The sequence below is a fragment of the Mandrillus leucophaeus genome, unplaced genomic scaffold (genome assembly GCF_000951045.1).
Source record: "Mandrillus leucophaeus isolate KB7577 unplaced genomic scaffold, Mleu.le_1.0 Scaffold258, whole genome shotgun sequence".
Taxonomy (NCBI): domain Eukaryota; kingdom Metazoa; phylum Chordata; class Mammalia; order Primates; family Cercopithecidae; genus Mandrillus; species Mandrillus leucophaeus.
In genome coordinates, this window is record NW_012102676.1 from 1818833 (window position 1) to 1836259 (window position 17427).

General features: G+C 34.4%; 1 protein-coding gene across 1 annotated transcript in view; it reads left to right on the plus strand.

Moving 5' to 3' along the window:
• The window catches only part of AGMO (alkylglycerol monooxygenase), a 355828-nt gene that overhangs the window by 130678 nt on the left and 207723 nt on the right, over positions 1 to 17427 (plus strand). The window contains exon 5 of the mRNA XM_011983954.1: positions 6059 to 6154. Within this exon, the coding sequence (XP_011839344.1) occupies positions 6059 to 6154 (96 nt within the window). The remainder of the gene's footprint in view (positions 1 to 6058; positions 6155 to 17427) is intronic.

The following is a 17427-nucleotide window of genomic DNA, read 5'->3' on the forward strand; positions in this document are numbered from 1 at the left end:
TGTAGCTTACAGAAATATTCAAAGTCATTTTGAAATTTGGTAAAAATTAAAATTATTCTCTGATTTTCAGTGTTTTTCTTTTCAGAGATTTGATAGTCATTTGCAGTCCTCCTAATGAATGATAAACAAGAGGAAGCAGATTGAGTTTCCTCTAAAGTTGCTACATATTTAAAATATACAAGTGGCTAAAAATGTAAACTCCTTTATTTGTCATTGTTCTTATTTTGATAGTGCATCACTCATTTTTTTCCATATATACTTTTGACTAGCAAGGCCAATCATGGTGGCAGAGATTGGGGATATAACGATAAGTAAGAAGTGAGCTTTTGTTCTCAAGGTGATGGTTTTGCTTGGAGGGAGTCATGTAAGTGAACAGTCATTGCCACAAATTTTGAAGGTTTTAGAGAGAAGTGTTTGCACTGAGAACTGCTATGGGTCAAGGAAAGCTTCATAGAAGAAATAAAGCTTGAAGCAAATCTGTAATGAATAAAATTTTGCAATGGAGGAAGTTGTAGGTAGAATATTATGTAGAAGGACAACATCTCTAAAAACACAAAATTATAGAAAAATATAATAAATTTTAGGAATAACAAGAAAAATGTGTAGTGTGTGTATTAATTTCCTGGGGCTGCTGTAACAAAGTACCCAAAGCTAGGTGGCTTAGAACAACAGAAATTTATTATCTTACAGTCCCAAAACCCGGAAGCCTGACATCAAGATGGCAGCAGGGTTAGCTCCTTTTGAGGGCTGTGAGGGAGACTCGGTTCTATGCCTCCCACCTAGATTCTGGTGGTTTGCAGCTTTGGCATTCCTTTGCTTGAAGATGCGTCATTGAGATCTCTGCCTTTGTCTTCATGTGCCATTCTCACTGTGTGCATGTCTGTCTCTGTGTCTAAATTTCTCCTTTATATACAAAGACCAGTCCTCCTGGATTAGGGCCCATCTAATTTTAACTTGATTACCTCTGTAAAGATGCTATTTCCAAATAAAGACACATTCTGAGGTACTGGGTGCCAGAGTCTCACATATCATGTTAGTGAAAATCAATTCAACTCATAACAGTATGAGTATGGCTAGAACATAGGATGTATAAAATGGTGGAATGGGGTCAAAAGGAAATGGTTAAGTGTATAGAAATGGGACCAGAAAGATAGACATAGGTTACTTAATGACTTTCTAAATAGAAACACAAACTCTTATTTCAAACATAAAATCTAAGTAGATATGTCTTAAGGACAGAGATCAATACTCTCTATCTATAATCAGGTAATTTTGATCTGTGTCATTACCAATCATAGACTTGAGGAATGTGGCACATGCTATTTGATTCTTCAATCATTAGTTTCTCAATTCTGATGAACATTTTTTAGTTGCTTTTTCTCTAAATTAATATTATAAAAATAAATAAAAATCCTAGAAATCGATACATTAGTAATGTTAATGAAATGTTTCTGAACTATTAAAATAAAGCAGACATGAATTCTAGAGTTCAAAAGTTTTTTTGTTTTTCATTTATTTAAAAGTAATTTTATGTTTACCTTTTAGCCACTTGCTTAGCAGCTTACTCATGGAGTACTTTACTCTCTCACCTCCTACATTTTCTATTTGTCATTGTCTCCTCACTTTACTTCTTACCTTGTCCAAATTAAGATGCCTAATTTCCATGACTCTGTGAAGCACAGTCTGGAGTACTTTACTCTCTCACCTCCTACATTTTCTGTTTGTCATTGCCTCCTCACTTTACTTCTTACCTTGTCCAAATTAAGATGCCTAATTTCCATGACTCTGCGAAGCACAGTCTGCATCCTCTGCTGAAATCCTGTGCCTTGAAATCTTCAGGCCATGAGTAAATCCAGTCATCTACACTCTTCACTCCCACATCCAGATTGCTGAGTGCTACGGGCTTCCTCTTGCACCAGGTCAGCAGTTTGGTGCCCCTCCATGTATGGATTCAGATCCAACTGATTCCTAAACACTGTGTACCAAGTCATGAACAGGAGACTGCTCTATTTTCTCCTCTCTACCTTGGGGAAACTCTTCAGAATTTCATGGTCTCTTCAAGATCTCTTCCCCACTCCTGCCTCTTGAACATATTTAAAACTTCAAAGAGAAATGTGAGTTTTTTCTTTTTTTCAGTTTTCCTTATCTAGTCTTCCCTGTTCATACATATTCAATTAAAATTCATGAACTCAGAAGTGATGAACATGCATTCTTACCTCTAGTTTTATAGAAAATGCTCACCTCTCTTCAGTTGGTCTAATCCTTAGGTTGGTGACATTGCTCTTACTTTATATTTTTTTCTCTTGGACTTTGTCCTATCAGATAGTCTTGGCATTTTCTCTCTTCGTTTCAACCGCCTCCTTCTGAATAAGCCATAAATATAGTAAGATCTCTCACATTAAAAAAATAAATACACAGGTAATATCTCCTCCCTCATCCATTGTTTTATTGCAGGAATACATTCAGCTATCTCCTTTTTTGTTATCAGAGAAACATAGAAGTCATCCCTGTTTTCATTTTGTTACCTCCTCTGGCTGATTCTTAAACTTACTAACTTGGGTTTGTGAATTTTAGGTCTGCATTCTAGGCCTACTGTTCTGCTGATTCATACTTGCAAATTCCATGTCACTTCTTTTTTTTCAGTTCCTGTCTCACTTGGACACTAACTGGGAGTCTTCTCTCTCTCTCAAAAATTTCTCATCATATCTGATAATGCTAGCTACTAGATCTTTCCCACCTCTGAGACTGTCCTGTTTCAGCCTCATTTACGGCCACTCTTTCTGACTGCTCATAGAGTTGCATCTTCGGCTAGCTTCCCACTGTGGACACACCTATAAGCCAAATAAAATTGATATTTGCATGACACCCATATCAACAAGTTCAAACAAGACACTTGCTGATTCCCTGAGATGTAATTCCAGACAGATGTTTCCAAAATCTTACTCAATAGCTTCCTGGACACACACCTCATAGACCCCAACACGACATTCCTCAAGTTGAACTTTACCACCTATTCTTCCTGTTCACCTTCTTGGTGAACAATATCGCCAATAGACAAGCCAGAAATCTGAGTGTCTTCTGACACTGCTACATGCCTCTCAACTCCTATGTTTGAATAGCTGCCAAATCCTTAAATCTGTTGCATATACTTTACTGCTCCATCCCCTTGGCTACTGCTGTGATTAAATATGCATCACTTTTCTCTGGGCTATTGAAATAGGTTCCAAACATATTTTTATATTTTCTATTTCTTACGTGCTTAAAAAGATGTGAATTGTTTCCGTATGCCCAATCTTCTTGAAATGGTTCCCTTCTCTGGTTTAGCCACTGTCTAAATTATTTTTTTGTGTTGGCTGCGAGGCACAGACATACTGAAGACTCGCTGATGAAGGCTATCAATTGTTTCTTTAGAAAAATGCACACTCTCCCATGCACACAGGCTCACACGTTGTTACGGCAGCATCAGGAGATTCGTGGATTCCCTGAGGTCTGTCCAGAAACCCCATGGTCCAACCTGATTTCTAGCCACACTACTCTCCAACACCTTCTACGATATCAAACATGTGTAGCTCCCCCTAAATGCCATGTTGTTTCTTGCTTCATAATACTGTCTCACACAACCCCTGCTTGCCACGTTCACTTAGTAAGAGAGTAAAATCCACTCATCTTCTGTCTGTTAGCCTTAGATCACCTTCAGGCTTGTACTCATTCTTTCCTCAAACATATAGGTCTGGGTTGTTTCTCTCCATTATAGCCCCATTATATATGACTTCTACAAGACAATAAAATAACCTAGGGTAGACAGTGTAATCTAAAGCTAAAGAAACTAAGAGTCTGAATGACATAGGTTTGAATGCATGGTAGATATGGATGTATTTGGCAAACGGTATAATGTCCCTAATCCAGCTACCAAGTTACTCTGAGTTCGAGGAAGAAGTTTCTTCGGTCGAGTTAGTACCATATAAAGATTTATAATGGAAGTGGCCTTTAAATTGGTTTTATAAGCTATGTAGGATTTGGAAATGCAAAGTTTGGAGGTAGAGAAGAAAAGTGAGAATTCTCTTACCTGGACAACATTTACTAAGTGCTTTCCATTGTAAAAATTAGAACCTTGATTGTGTCATTAGACCCTTTTTCTAGAACTGTATTAATCATAAGAAATTATCACTCATGTGATTCATGTGAATTATTTCCTCACCTATATTTTTTGTTAGAAATATGATATTTTGGAATTCATAGTGAGCTTATTTTTCCATTGGTCAGTTCCTCATTATATTACCAATATGTAAGATTTAGCACACTGTTTCATAAAATGAGTTCAGAAAATCTAATCCTATGGAAAACTCATCAAGAAAGTAGTCTGTGTGCTAATAGACTTGTGATTCACATTAGCATGGTAAAAGCTCTTAAAAGACCTGTGTTAAAGAAACTTTGCTTGTTTAATTTACCCCTTCACGACTTCTCTGATCATATAACCACATTTTCCATAATAGCTGGTATTATTTCAAGGGACTACTTCTCCACACTTTGGGAAATGATAATGAACTATAAATATTCATCTGCTATGCATAGTCTTTCCAAACAGAACTACTTATTAACCATCCAAAATAAGTTGTTTTATAATTTTTCTCACCTCTCAAAGAGGAGATTCCATAATACCCCTCAACTTAGAGAACTTATATCAGAGGCCATATATGTTTTGCAAGTACTTTGCTATTAACCTATTGGGGATAATTGTTTTAATACATTATGAAACAATCAAATCATAGTAGCACAGATGTTTTGGAACAGAAAGGATGACTATATTTTAAATGGTTTTCCCCTCCACCACTAATTTCAGGAACCTGAAGCCTAGAGAAGCTTAAAAACTTAGTAAATATCACTAAGTGGAACCATGGCCTAAAATTTGACTAAGTCTCTAGTGGACTATGGACTAAAGTGGAACCATGGACTAAAAATTGATCTATTGAATAAGAGCCCAGTATTCTTTTGCTCACTAATCTATTCCATTGCTTAATAACCCATTTACATTTTAAAAATTCTACTTATGATGACAGCTGAAATTTTTTATGACAGATTTGAAAACAAGAACTAGACGAGTTTTAAATGCATCATCATTGCTAAACATCCTTGAAATTACATTTTGCATAATTGAGAACAAAAGTTGTAAAATAATTTTAAAATAAAATTATAATGCTCAGAAGAAATGCTTTTAAAACATCCAGTCTTTCAGATATATAAACTCTATAAAATCAGAAATGTAAAGTGAAAGTCAGATTCATTTTACTCTTATTTGGTTATTTAGTCTCGCATTTAATAAAATGTTTCCTTCCAACAAAAAACTACTCTTGGGGATCAAAGTCATTAGCAGAACAAGCAGATCATGTTCATTAGTTAATTCTAATCAGTTCTGTGATTTAATTGTAAGTTGTTTTTCCAAGGCAGAGGCATTTCTGTTTATTAGGTAATATGGACCTTTTAAATTTGTTTTCACCATGGAAACATATCATACCTCCTTCCTAATAACTTTGAAAAAATTAAGAGATATGATGCCATCAGTCAACCATATAAAACCAAAATTAAAAGGAAAAGTATATGCTGTCCTCTTTTTATATGAAATTACTTTCTTTTATTATAATTTCACATTATTATTGAAAATGCCAGGTAATAATACTGAATTTGGGAGCTGTCAAAGGAATAAAGTCATCCATTCCTACGTTGTTTAACATAGAGTATTTGTGTGTATATAAAAAACGCTTTAATTCCAGAAAACACATCCAACCTTTTTAAAATTAAAGAAATAACACGTAACATATAATATTTTAACTAGACAATATTAAATGCAAAATCAAAGTCCAGTGGCCTTAGCTCCAACATGTCTGTAACTTTATCACCATGTGGAATATTAATGTTGCAAAGTAAGCATGACAATAAAATATACAGTATGTACAATGAGATATATTTGCTGAAGAAATATGCATTTCAGAATATTGAACCATTAACAAAGCATTGAGAATTCGTATATGCAAATTAATTTTTTAAAAATTTTATCTTTCAGATTTTCTACTCTCCCCTGGCCCTCTTCATACCCCCTTCAGTATATGCTGTTCATCTTCAGTTCAATCTTCTTTACCAATTTTGGATCCATACAGAGGTAAAACCTTTTTTTTATCTTTGTAAGTTTTATACCTAAACAGCCTGAAGCAATGTCCTGGAAATCCACTAGTAGATGATTTATTGTGTAAGAAAAATCTTTGTTTGCCTTTTTTAAGGAGAAACATCTGTTCATTTTTATTCCTTTTTACTGAATATATATTGCAAAGTTTATAAGAAGCAATGAGGCCAGTTGGTCTCAATTAAATAAAACAAGTTTTTGAACTATTAAGTACCAAAACATTTTAATACTATATTCAATACAATATCTTCCTGTATGACAGTTTATTAAACATTATTTACCAAGAGAGGTTGAAATTCATTTCAATTCAGAGATTTAAACACATATATGTGTGTATATATAAATATGTCTATATTCTGTTGGAGCTCTTTGAAACATCCTTAAAAATTTTATAGAAATTATGAAAATAATTTTTGATTGGAAAACTTGCTCTAACTACAGAGTTTAAATTTTATTTAAAATTGTTCAGTATATTGTTAGTTTCCCCCCACAAAAAAAAAAAAAACTGAAGAGATGTAATTTTAGAGTCTTCCGTGGCATTTCAAATTGTCAGACTTGAATGTTTGCAACTAGGTTATTAAGCAGCTGATTGCTTTATGAACATTTGTACCAATCCTACTGCTAAAATACCAAAAATCACAGACCTAGAAATATTCTCACCTATACACAAGCACTCTTTTAAACATTTGGTATTTATTGGAAGCCTTTTGAAGTTACTAGAGGAAGCATGTTGACAGGTGTTGCAACTGGTTGAGCAACACTACAAATCACAGCTGCATTGTACGTGAAATCTTGATACAACAAAGTGCATTATTCCATTAACCTGCAGTATTTTATGCTACCGATTTACTTGGAATAAAGAGACTGTTACCATGACTTTGGACATATGTAGCATTATTTGAAGATCTATCATGAAATAGTATTGTGTTTTATGATACTTAACACACATCAAACACTCAATACTACAACCATCTGAAAGAGATGTTGCGGCCAATTCTAACTCTAGAGGTCAAAGACCAAATTTGTTTAAATCAGTGGAGGGAAGCTTTCTGATGATTTACACAGAGGGGTTAAGGGAGAATTACATTTTATAGCAGCTCTGCTCCAGGTCACGCCATGTGTTGGGTCAGGTATTAGTTTGGATGCCAAACAATAGTGCCTCAGTCACTTTCACATCTTCCTGTGTCCCTCTGAGAGGGCCATGAGCTAGGGTTTGAGTTCCATTTCATGAAGTAAAGCAAGAGTGGAGAAAAGCCACTGGTGAGACTTATTCCTCTTAACTAAGAACCTCCAAGGGGCTTCTTTCCACTTCAAAAGCAATGCTTAGAACCTCTCCCTTGTGTTACACTTTATGCTTTTCAAAATACTTTTCTATGTGTGGGTTCCTACAGTTGAGCTGCCTGGGAGGCAAGAACACATCTTCTGAAATTCATGGCTTGGATCTTGGAATTTTAAATTCTATTATTAACCGTGAAAACAGTTCTGGAATATTTCTCAACTGTGCAGTTACATTTGTTTATTATATACAACATAGAATAGTTTGTTTACAAATAGTAGAATAATTCAGGATGGAGAGCCAAGAGGTTGGACATCATGACTGCTTCTGGAGAGAAAGATAAATGGAATAGAGGATTGGAGTGGGAGAAGTATTAAGTATTTTTTTTAAATCATTTTTACAATTTGCTTGTCTTGCTTTTTTCAATTAAGAGTTAATACACAGATTAGTAAGTAAAAAATAAAAACTGAAAACAACAGCCTTTAGTCTAGAAAAATATTCACTTTATGTTTTCCTGTACTGTAAATTGTGTGAACCCCTTTATGCCACTTGCATACTGTTTAATATCGGGCATCACACTTGGATCTCCATTGACAGAAATGATATGCGAGCTGTAGAGATGACAATGTTAGAAAAAGAGCCCTGTATATTCCTGAATGGAGTTTCATTCTTACAATTGTTTCACTTCCCCTAACATCCACAAAAATCAGTTATTACTCTAAGGGGAATGTGATCTTAAGAAGATGCTGATTTTTTTGGAAAGCGAGGAAGATTCAGTTCTCTTATAATCAATCACATTAGAATAAAAGGAAGGAAAACCCCTAAAATCACATATTTGAAAGACTGTATGTGAGATTAAAAAAAAAAAATAGGCCATAAAACACACTAAATCATTTATGGAAATTTTTTGTTTACTTTTGAGTTATTTTGATAAATAAACAAAGTCTAGGCCAGGCACAGCGGCTCATGTCTGTAATCCCAATACTTTGGGAGGCAGAGGTGGTAAGGTCACCAGAGGTCAGGAGTTTGTGACCAGCCTGGCCAACATGGTGAAACCTCATCTCTACTAAAAATACAAAAATTAGTTGGGCATGGTGCACACCTGTAGTTCCAGCTACTTTGGAGGTTGGCGCAGAATAATTGCTTGAACCTGGGAAGCGGAGCTTGCAGTGAGCCAAGATCATGCCACTGCATTCCAGCCTGGGTTACAGAGCAAGACTCCCTGCCTAACCCCTCCAAAAAAACAAAAGAAAAGAAAAACAAACAACAAAGTCTATTGTCATCTTCTTTTTAAAAAAAGTTGTGAAACATTTGGCTTGAAACTCTACTCTGTTGCTTAATTTTTGTGACTATATTTTTGTCTGTGTATTGTTCATGGATCTAAAGCCTCTGCAGCACATATTCAGTTATATTCTCTTGTGAATTCACTAAAGATAGTAAGAAAACCTTTTTATTTAATACATGTTTTTAACTTAAAACTGTGGAATATTTTTAAGCATTGTTTTAGATAGCAGGTGTTATTTGGGTGTTAGCTGAGTTTTCACAGTACAGTAGCAATCGTATAATGATACTATTAACACTATTGTCTTTGTTTTTTTTAAATTTATTATCACATTGTTAATGTATCTATCATGTAATGCTTGAGTAGAGAAATGTAGCAGAGAAATAACTTAATTCTTTGATATTGAAGATTTGAATCAAATGATTCAATGATTTTTTGTTTTTTTTTTTTCTTTGAGACAGCATCTCACTCTGTTGCCAGGCTGTAATGCAGTGGCACCATCTCAGCTCCCTGCAACCTCTGCCTCCCGGGTTCAAGCGATTCTCCTGCCTCAGCCTCCCAAGTAGTTGAGACTACAGGCACGCACCACCATGCCCAGCTAATTTTTGTATTTTTAGTGGAGATGGGGTTTCACCATGTTGGACAGAATGGTCTCGGTCTCTTGACCTTGTGATCCACCTGCCTTGGCCTCCCAAAGTGCTGGGATTACAGGCATGAGCCTGTACAAAAAAATTAGCTGGGCATAGTGGCAGGTGCCTGTAGTCCCAGCTACTCAGGAGACTGAGGCAGGAGAATGGCGTGAACCCAGGAGGCGGAGCTTGCAGTGAGCCGAGATCATGCCACTACACTCCAGCCTGGGTGACAGAGCAAGACTCCATCTCAAAAAAAAAAAAAAAAAGCCCTCAATTTGAAACATGTGATTTTATTTTATTCTTGATGACTTTTCATGAGCAGAAATATTGAATTTTGAAGTTCACTATTTTGTTTTTTTAAAAAAATATTGTCTAAGAAATCTTTGACTATCACAACCTCTGAAAGATAGTCTTCTAGGATTACTTTTGAAAATTTTAGAGTTTTAACTTTTACTGTTACTCTGTGATATTCTTGAATTAATTTTTACATATGGTATGTGGTAGAATCAAGATGCCTGATTTCTATGTACATAACCACTAACTATAGCCCCATTTGTTATGAAGACTTAAAAAAATCCATTAGATATCCTTGGTGACTTGTTGAAAAAAAGTTGACAACTTATGTTTGCATTTATTTTTAGACTCCTACTCACTTTCATTGATGTATTTGTTTCCCTTTATGCCAGTTCCTTAATTTATTGATTATCATAGCTTTAAAGGATGTATTATTCACACATTTGTAAAATAATTTAATTTTCTCTAGGATTTTTCTCATGCATAATTTTGTGGTCGTCGAATTAGGACAATTTTCTTTCTTTTTTTTTTCCCCTATATTTGTGCTTTTTTTTTTTCTTGCCTTATTGCTCTGGCAAGGAGCTAGATGGTATAAGATAGAAGTGGCTAAAGTAAAATGTAGGCATCCTCTACTGACTTGTTTTCTCTCTCTCTCTCTCCCCACTTTTCTCCATCTCTTCGTGTGTGTGTGTGTGTGTGTGTGTGTGTCTACTCTAGGGATTAAATATGCATTCCTATAATATTCTACCTTGAATTAATATAATACTTACCATAAATGTCAGAATTTTATAGTAATATAATTCAATCTATGCCCTCCCAACCTTTTAGCTAGCATTCTCAAATACGCTAATCTTTCACATTCTAAATCCCAATATATGGCCGGGTACAGTGGTTTACACCTGTAATCCCAGCACTTTGGGAGGCCGAGGTGGGCAGATCACCAGGTCAGGAGATCTAGATCATCCTGGCTAACACGATGAAATCCTGTCTCTACAAAAAAATACAAAAAAATTAGCCAGGCGTGGTGACAGGCTCCTGTAGTCCCTTCTACTCAGGAGGCTGAGGCAGGAGAATGGCGTGAACCCAGGACATGGAGCTTGCAGTGAGCTGAGATCGCACCACTGCACTCCAGCCTGGGCAACAGAGTGAGACTCTGTCTAAAAAATAAATAAATAAATAAATAAATAAGTAAATCCCAAAATATTGCTTTCATTATTTTAGATTTAATTAGTCAGTTATGTTTAAAGGAATCAAGAAAATAAAACAGTTAATCTTCTTTGTTTGCCCCGATGTTTACCTTCTAATAGTCTTCTTTCTTTCCATTAACCTAAGTTTTCATCACTTATTATTTCTATTCATGCTGAATAACTTTTGCATCTTTTGTAATGCAGACCTGTAGCAACAAATCTATTCAGTTTTTGTCTATCTTAAGATGTCATGTTTTCCCTAATTTTTGAAAGATGCTTTTCTGAATATGAAATCCTTAATGGATATTCCTTTGTTGCTTTTTTTTCAATACTTTAAAAAGTTTAACTCATTGTCTTTAAACTTTTATTTTTTCTAATAATTCAATTTTCATATCAATGTTATACTATAGGTAATGTGTCTTTTCATTCCTAGATATTTACAAAATTTTTCTTCCTTTTAAAATGTTAGCAGTTTGACTATAATGTGCCAATGTGGTATTTAAAAAACATTAATCTGGGACTACAAGTATGTGCTTTGGAGTTAAGGGGTCCTGGTCATGATTTTCTTAAACATTGTTTCTGTCCCCTTCTCTTTCTCCTCCCTTCTGGGAACATCAATTAGCTATGTATTCTTCATGATACTACCTTAGAGATCAGTAATGCTCTGAAATTTTTAAGATTTTACTTTCTTTTGTATTCAGATTGATTAACTTATATTAATTTGTCTTCAAGTTTATTTGATCTTTTCACTACTTTCTCCAAGCTGCCATTGAATCCATTCAGTGTATTTCTCACATTGGATATTATACATTTATGTTCTAGAATCTGCCTTTTTTTATGAAGTTTTTTTTTCCTCTGTTGAGAGTCTCTTTCATTTATTGTGACTATTTTGCCTTTATGTCCTAAATGTAATAATTATGTAAAAATTATTGTCTGCTAATTCCAATATCTGGTTCATATTCAGGTCTACTTCAATTGACTGTTATTTTACTTGATATGAATCACATTTGTGTTTTTTTCTTTGTACGTCTAGTAATTTATTGTTAATATTATATATAAATCATTATGGCAGATTTGTTGTAAAGACTCTAGATTCTGTTTTGTCCATCTGACCATTCCTTATTATTATTCTGGGAGGTGGTGAAATAATTGGCTAACTACCCTGTGTTTTTGGAGACTTTGACTTATACGTTGTTAGGATATGTGGGGATTTTGGCACTGTCTTTAGTCTTAGGGCATATTCCTTATCCTTGGTGATCTTCAATTTTAGGGCCAGCCTTGTCCTTTTTTTTTTTTTTTTTTTTTTTTTTTTTTAAATAATGAAATGCCCAAGGTGTTTACAAAGCCCCTGTCACTTGGCAGGATTTGAACTCTAAATTCTCTTTTGCTAGCACCAGACAGCAATTGAAATCTCTGCTCAGTAATTTTACAACTTTCCAACCTCCGAGTTTTTCATCAGATTTCTTAGTGTCTTGCCCTACATATGAGTAATTTAAGAGTCAGCCAGGATTTGAGGGCACTTTGTATGCAGACATTATAGCTCCCATTCCGTGGTCCCTATCTTTCTAGGATTTCCTCCTTATATTTCCAGTCACTTTTGCTGGCCTAAAATTTGACCTACAACTCCTAACCTGGTTCATACACTATCCATTCAGTAACGTAATTGACAAGCTATCAGGAAAACGAGTTCTTCTCAGCAACACACGATACTCAAATAACTGCCTCAATTAGTCCTTTTGTCTGGAGATAATTTTATGATAGACCTAAATAGTAAAGGGCAATAGAAATTAGAGTACAAGAGAGCTGCAAGGATGCAATGTGCAAAATGAGAAAGCATAAGAAATGTGCAGCAGAATTATGAAGTAATATATACAATGAGATAATAGAAACCAGAAGTTTTCAGAAGCTAACAGATAGAGAGAAGAATAGAAAAATTTTACTCTATAGCAGCAAACGCAATAGAGTGGTATCAGGATGAGCAGAGACTTAGAAGATCTGAATTCTGAGGACACAGATAATAGAGTGTTTTGGTTATTGCCCTTTAGTATCCAAAATTAATAGAAGTCTAATATTATTTATCTAATCTTCAAAATTATATTAAATTTACTTAAGATCCAGTCATGTGTGAAGATTTATGTTTTTAAGTAACTATCTCCATTTTATTTATCTTTTAAATAACACATTAAGAAAGAAAAAAATACATGCCATTTGTGATATGTATTTTAAGTAATGACTGCAGAGAGACATGTTTAGTGAATATCAAATTTCTGTAGCTGTTATTTCACCATTTGTGTAGATAGGAATTAATGTATTGGAATTATTAATCTAGTTGGCAAATCTTCATTATCAAATTAAGTATTTATTTTGTGTAAAGAAATATGTCACCTGGGAGATGTTTTTAATATTTCATATACTATGATTATAAAAACTTAAATATGAATATTATAAACACACAATTAGTCATGCCTTTTTAAAAAAACAAGTTACATTACAAATAAGTAAATCATTTATTTTATGTAAACTGCATTTTTTATTTTGTGGCCTTTGGGATTAAAGTGCCTGAGTTTGACTCCTGATTTTATTTGTTGCTGTGCCTATGAACTTGCATAGAGTTCTTTACCTTCTTGTGCTTCAGTTTCCTCCTATGTATAATGAGGATAATAACAATGCAAAGTGTCATAGTCTGTTTTCCGTTGCTATAACAGAATACCACAGACTGGGTAATTTATAAAGAATAGAAGTTTATTTGGCTCAAAGTTCTAGAGGCTACAAAGTCCAAGATCAAGGTGCTGGCATCTGTTGAGAGCCTTCATGCTGAGATATGACATGGCAGAGGGCAAGGAAGCATGCAATACAGAGAGCAAATAGGGTGCAAATTTATTCTTTTATCAGGAGCCCACTCTTCAAATAACTAACTCACTCCTGATTTAGGCAGTAATAGTATTAATAAATTTATGAAGACAAAACCCCCCTGACCTAATCACCTCTTAAAGATCCCAACTCTTAACTCTGTCACAATAGCAAATAAGTTTCAATATGAGTTTTGGAGGGGACATTCAACCATAGTGTATACATTGTTGTGAGGATTAAAAAAATGTAGTTCATATTTCAATCTAACAATTAAAATAATGCTTGAAACTCAAGCATAAGAAGGCGAAGAAGGTAAAGAACTCTGCCCAAGTTTATACTCATAGTAACAAATAAAATCTGGAGTTGAACTCAGGCAATATAATTCCAAAGGCCACAAAATGAAAGATGCAGTTTACATTATAGAAATGATATTACTTACTTGTAATTTATAACATAGAAAGTACTAAAAAATGTTTTCAGTATTGTTACTGTTATCTTTTTTGAAATATAGATACCTATTTTACTGTATGTCACTTACCACTCTTAGCCTTGATGATTATTCATGTGTATTTTGTGACATAATTTTAATTCAATGGATATTTTGTTTAATATGAATTATTAGTATGAATAAATGCAATCAAATTTAAGACTGAAATAATTAAAGAATCCCCAACTTACTTTAGGGCAAAAAAATGCATTCCCTTTTTGTGTGTGTGTGTGTGTGTGTGGCGGAGTTTGACTCCGCCCAGGCTGGAGTGCAGTGGCTCGATCTGGGCTCACTGCAAGCTCCGCCTCCTGGGTTCACACCATTCTCCTGCCTCAGCCTCCTGAGTAGCTGGAAAAAATGCATTCTTAACTGTAAAAATTTGAGATTCTAATCATAAAAAGTTGTTTAGAGTTTTTTTGTTATTTATTTTTTCTGATCTATAAACTGATTAACGTACAGGTTATTACATTTGGCAAGTTCAACATATTTTTGAAAATATTTCAATTACTGTGGTCTGCAGACATTTAGTGAGAATCGATTGCTATTCTTGTAGTATCTTGTTACTACACATAAGACTAAGTATTCTAGTCTTATGTACTTAATAAAAAAATTAAATAGTGGAAAATGAGTTATAATTTTCTTTATGAAGAAGTAGCTAATTTTGAAGAATATATTTTAAAAGGACTGAAGTTTAGAAGCACAGTTACAGTGGTCTCAGTCCAAGAATTCTCAGTTACTTATGGTTACTGAGAATTGATCTGACATATTCCAAAGAAAATTTAATGAGTATCATTTCTATTCATTTATTTATTTATTGTTTATTTTATTGTGAGCATATCCAGTACTCACTATTTTTCAGGAAGTATTTTAACATTAAATTTTCACAACAACTCATTAGAATTTGTAGTGGTATTACCTCCAATTAAATATACTGAGTAACTCACCCTGGGCCATATGATTAGTAAGTATCGAACCTGGGGTTTGTACAAAGTAGTCGGACTCCATATTATTTGCTGTAATCTACACTATGCAGTTTCCCTCTACAATGGTCATTTCTGATCTTAATGTTGTAATAAATAGCCACCATGTATTAAGCATCCAGTATGTGCCAAGCAAAAATTGCTCACTTAATTTTCACAAAATAATTTGAATCTCTGAAGGATAATTAAAGTTTTACAGGTCGTAAAGAATGAATTCAGTAATAGGGCTTTATTTTAAGGGTATGGGTAGACATACATGCAGTAGGAAACCATTCCAGAAATTTAATAGAAAGTCAGAAAACTAAATATTTTATATTCACCAAACTCTGTGAGCAAATCTCTTTCCTTTTAAGGCTAAGAACATTGATATACTATGATTTATATAAGGTGACACAGCATGCATGGGAGATAAATTTTGACCATACTTCATTCACTTGTCACACTTCTTCCTCAAACAATACATTTATCTGGGTTTCACTCGATAGACCCTGGTGGGTGGCAGCAGAGTTCATAAAGAACTGATATGGTAGAGTTAAAAGATCAAGGTCATTGGCTAAGGCTGAGATCAGTTGTAATTCTTCCTGTACCAAATAATTGTGTATACTTTACCCACATTTACTTCCCCCCTCTTAAAATCTAACCTATTTCCAGAGGCCAGTCCTGATGAAAATACTTTAGTGATGTTCTATTGCTTACTGAATAAAGTCTAAATTCCTTTCATGTTCTTTGTGTACCACCTCCCAACTATATCTCCTGGTCTATATCTCATTACTTTACTTATTTATACTTTATTTAGACTCTCTGACCTTGCTTCCAAATCTGTTAAGTAACAGTAGTCATACTCATCCATAAGAGTGTTATGCAGATTAATGAAATAACAAATGTAAAGCTCATAGTTTGGAACATAATATGTTTTCAATGAATAGTACTTATTTTGAAAAAGTCAAATGACTACACTTTGGAATTGGTTCATAAAGTCACAACTAGAACTGAGCAAGGGTAGGGTCTCCTGCATGCATCAGAATAATGTCAGTGTAAGTACTCACATTATATCTTATCAAGTTATAGAATGACTGCTCCCTTCCAAGAACCACATGAAATAAATCTCTGGTGAGTGAAGGTAGGAATTTGCATTTTGAACAAGCATTAGACTGAATGTAAATGGAATAAATTTTGAGCATCATGAAAGTAGGAGCTGACAGTAAACTTCTTGAGGATAATAACTATGTTGTATTAATTTTTGTTTTCCCAGTGTACAAAACTTAGATCACCACCAGCAAACATCTTTTTAATGAAATGAATGCACTGATTGTGTTAAGTAGATTCTCTACAATATGTTTGTTTCTTGGCAGGAGGCAGAAAAAGCGACAAGAAGAATATATTCATAGGAAAGACCTGAGTCAGAATGGATGTATTAATAATGTATATATTTTTAATCCCTAAGAGGACAAGGGAAGGGATATGCTTTAGTAAGATGGCTTGTCCTTAGCAGGAAGCTATGCAAATGGAAATGACAGGGCAAATGAACTTAAGACGTGTTAAGTCCTTATAGATTCTAATCTAGTGGTTGATAATGTATTATATAATATTTGACTTCAAAATATTAGTATCTGAAAATATTTTTAACGGATAACAGTTTATAATAGATGACAAAGAGATCTGATATTTGAGAATGGAAGCTGAGACTTTGCTGAAGTTGCTTATCAGCTTAAGGAGATTTGGGACTGAGACAATGGAGTTTTCTGAATATACAGTCATGTCATCTGCAAACAGGGACAATTTGACGTCCTCTTTTCCTAACTGAATACCCTTTATTTCTTTCTCCTGCCTGACTGCCCTGGCCAGAACTTCCAACACTATGTTGAATAGGAGTGGTGAGAGAGGGCATCCCTATCTTGTGCCAGTTCTCAAAGGGAATGCTTCCAGCTTTTGCCCATTCAGTATGATATTGACTGTAAGTTTGTCATAAATAGCTCTTATTATTTTGGGATACGTCCCATCAATACCTAATTTATTGAGAGTTTTTAACATGAAAGGCTGTTGAATTTTGTCAAAGGCCTTTTCTGCATCTCTTGAGATAATCTTGCGGTTTTGGTCTTTGGTTCTGTTTATACGCTGGATTGTGTTTATTGGTTTGCGTGTGTTGAACCAGCCTTGCACCCCAGGGATGAAGCCCACTTGATCATGGTGGATAAGCTTTTTGATGTGCTGCTGGATTAGGTTTTCCAGTATTTTATTTAGGATTTTTGCATTCATGTTCATCA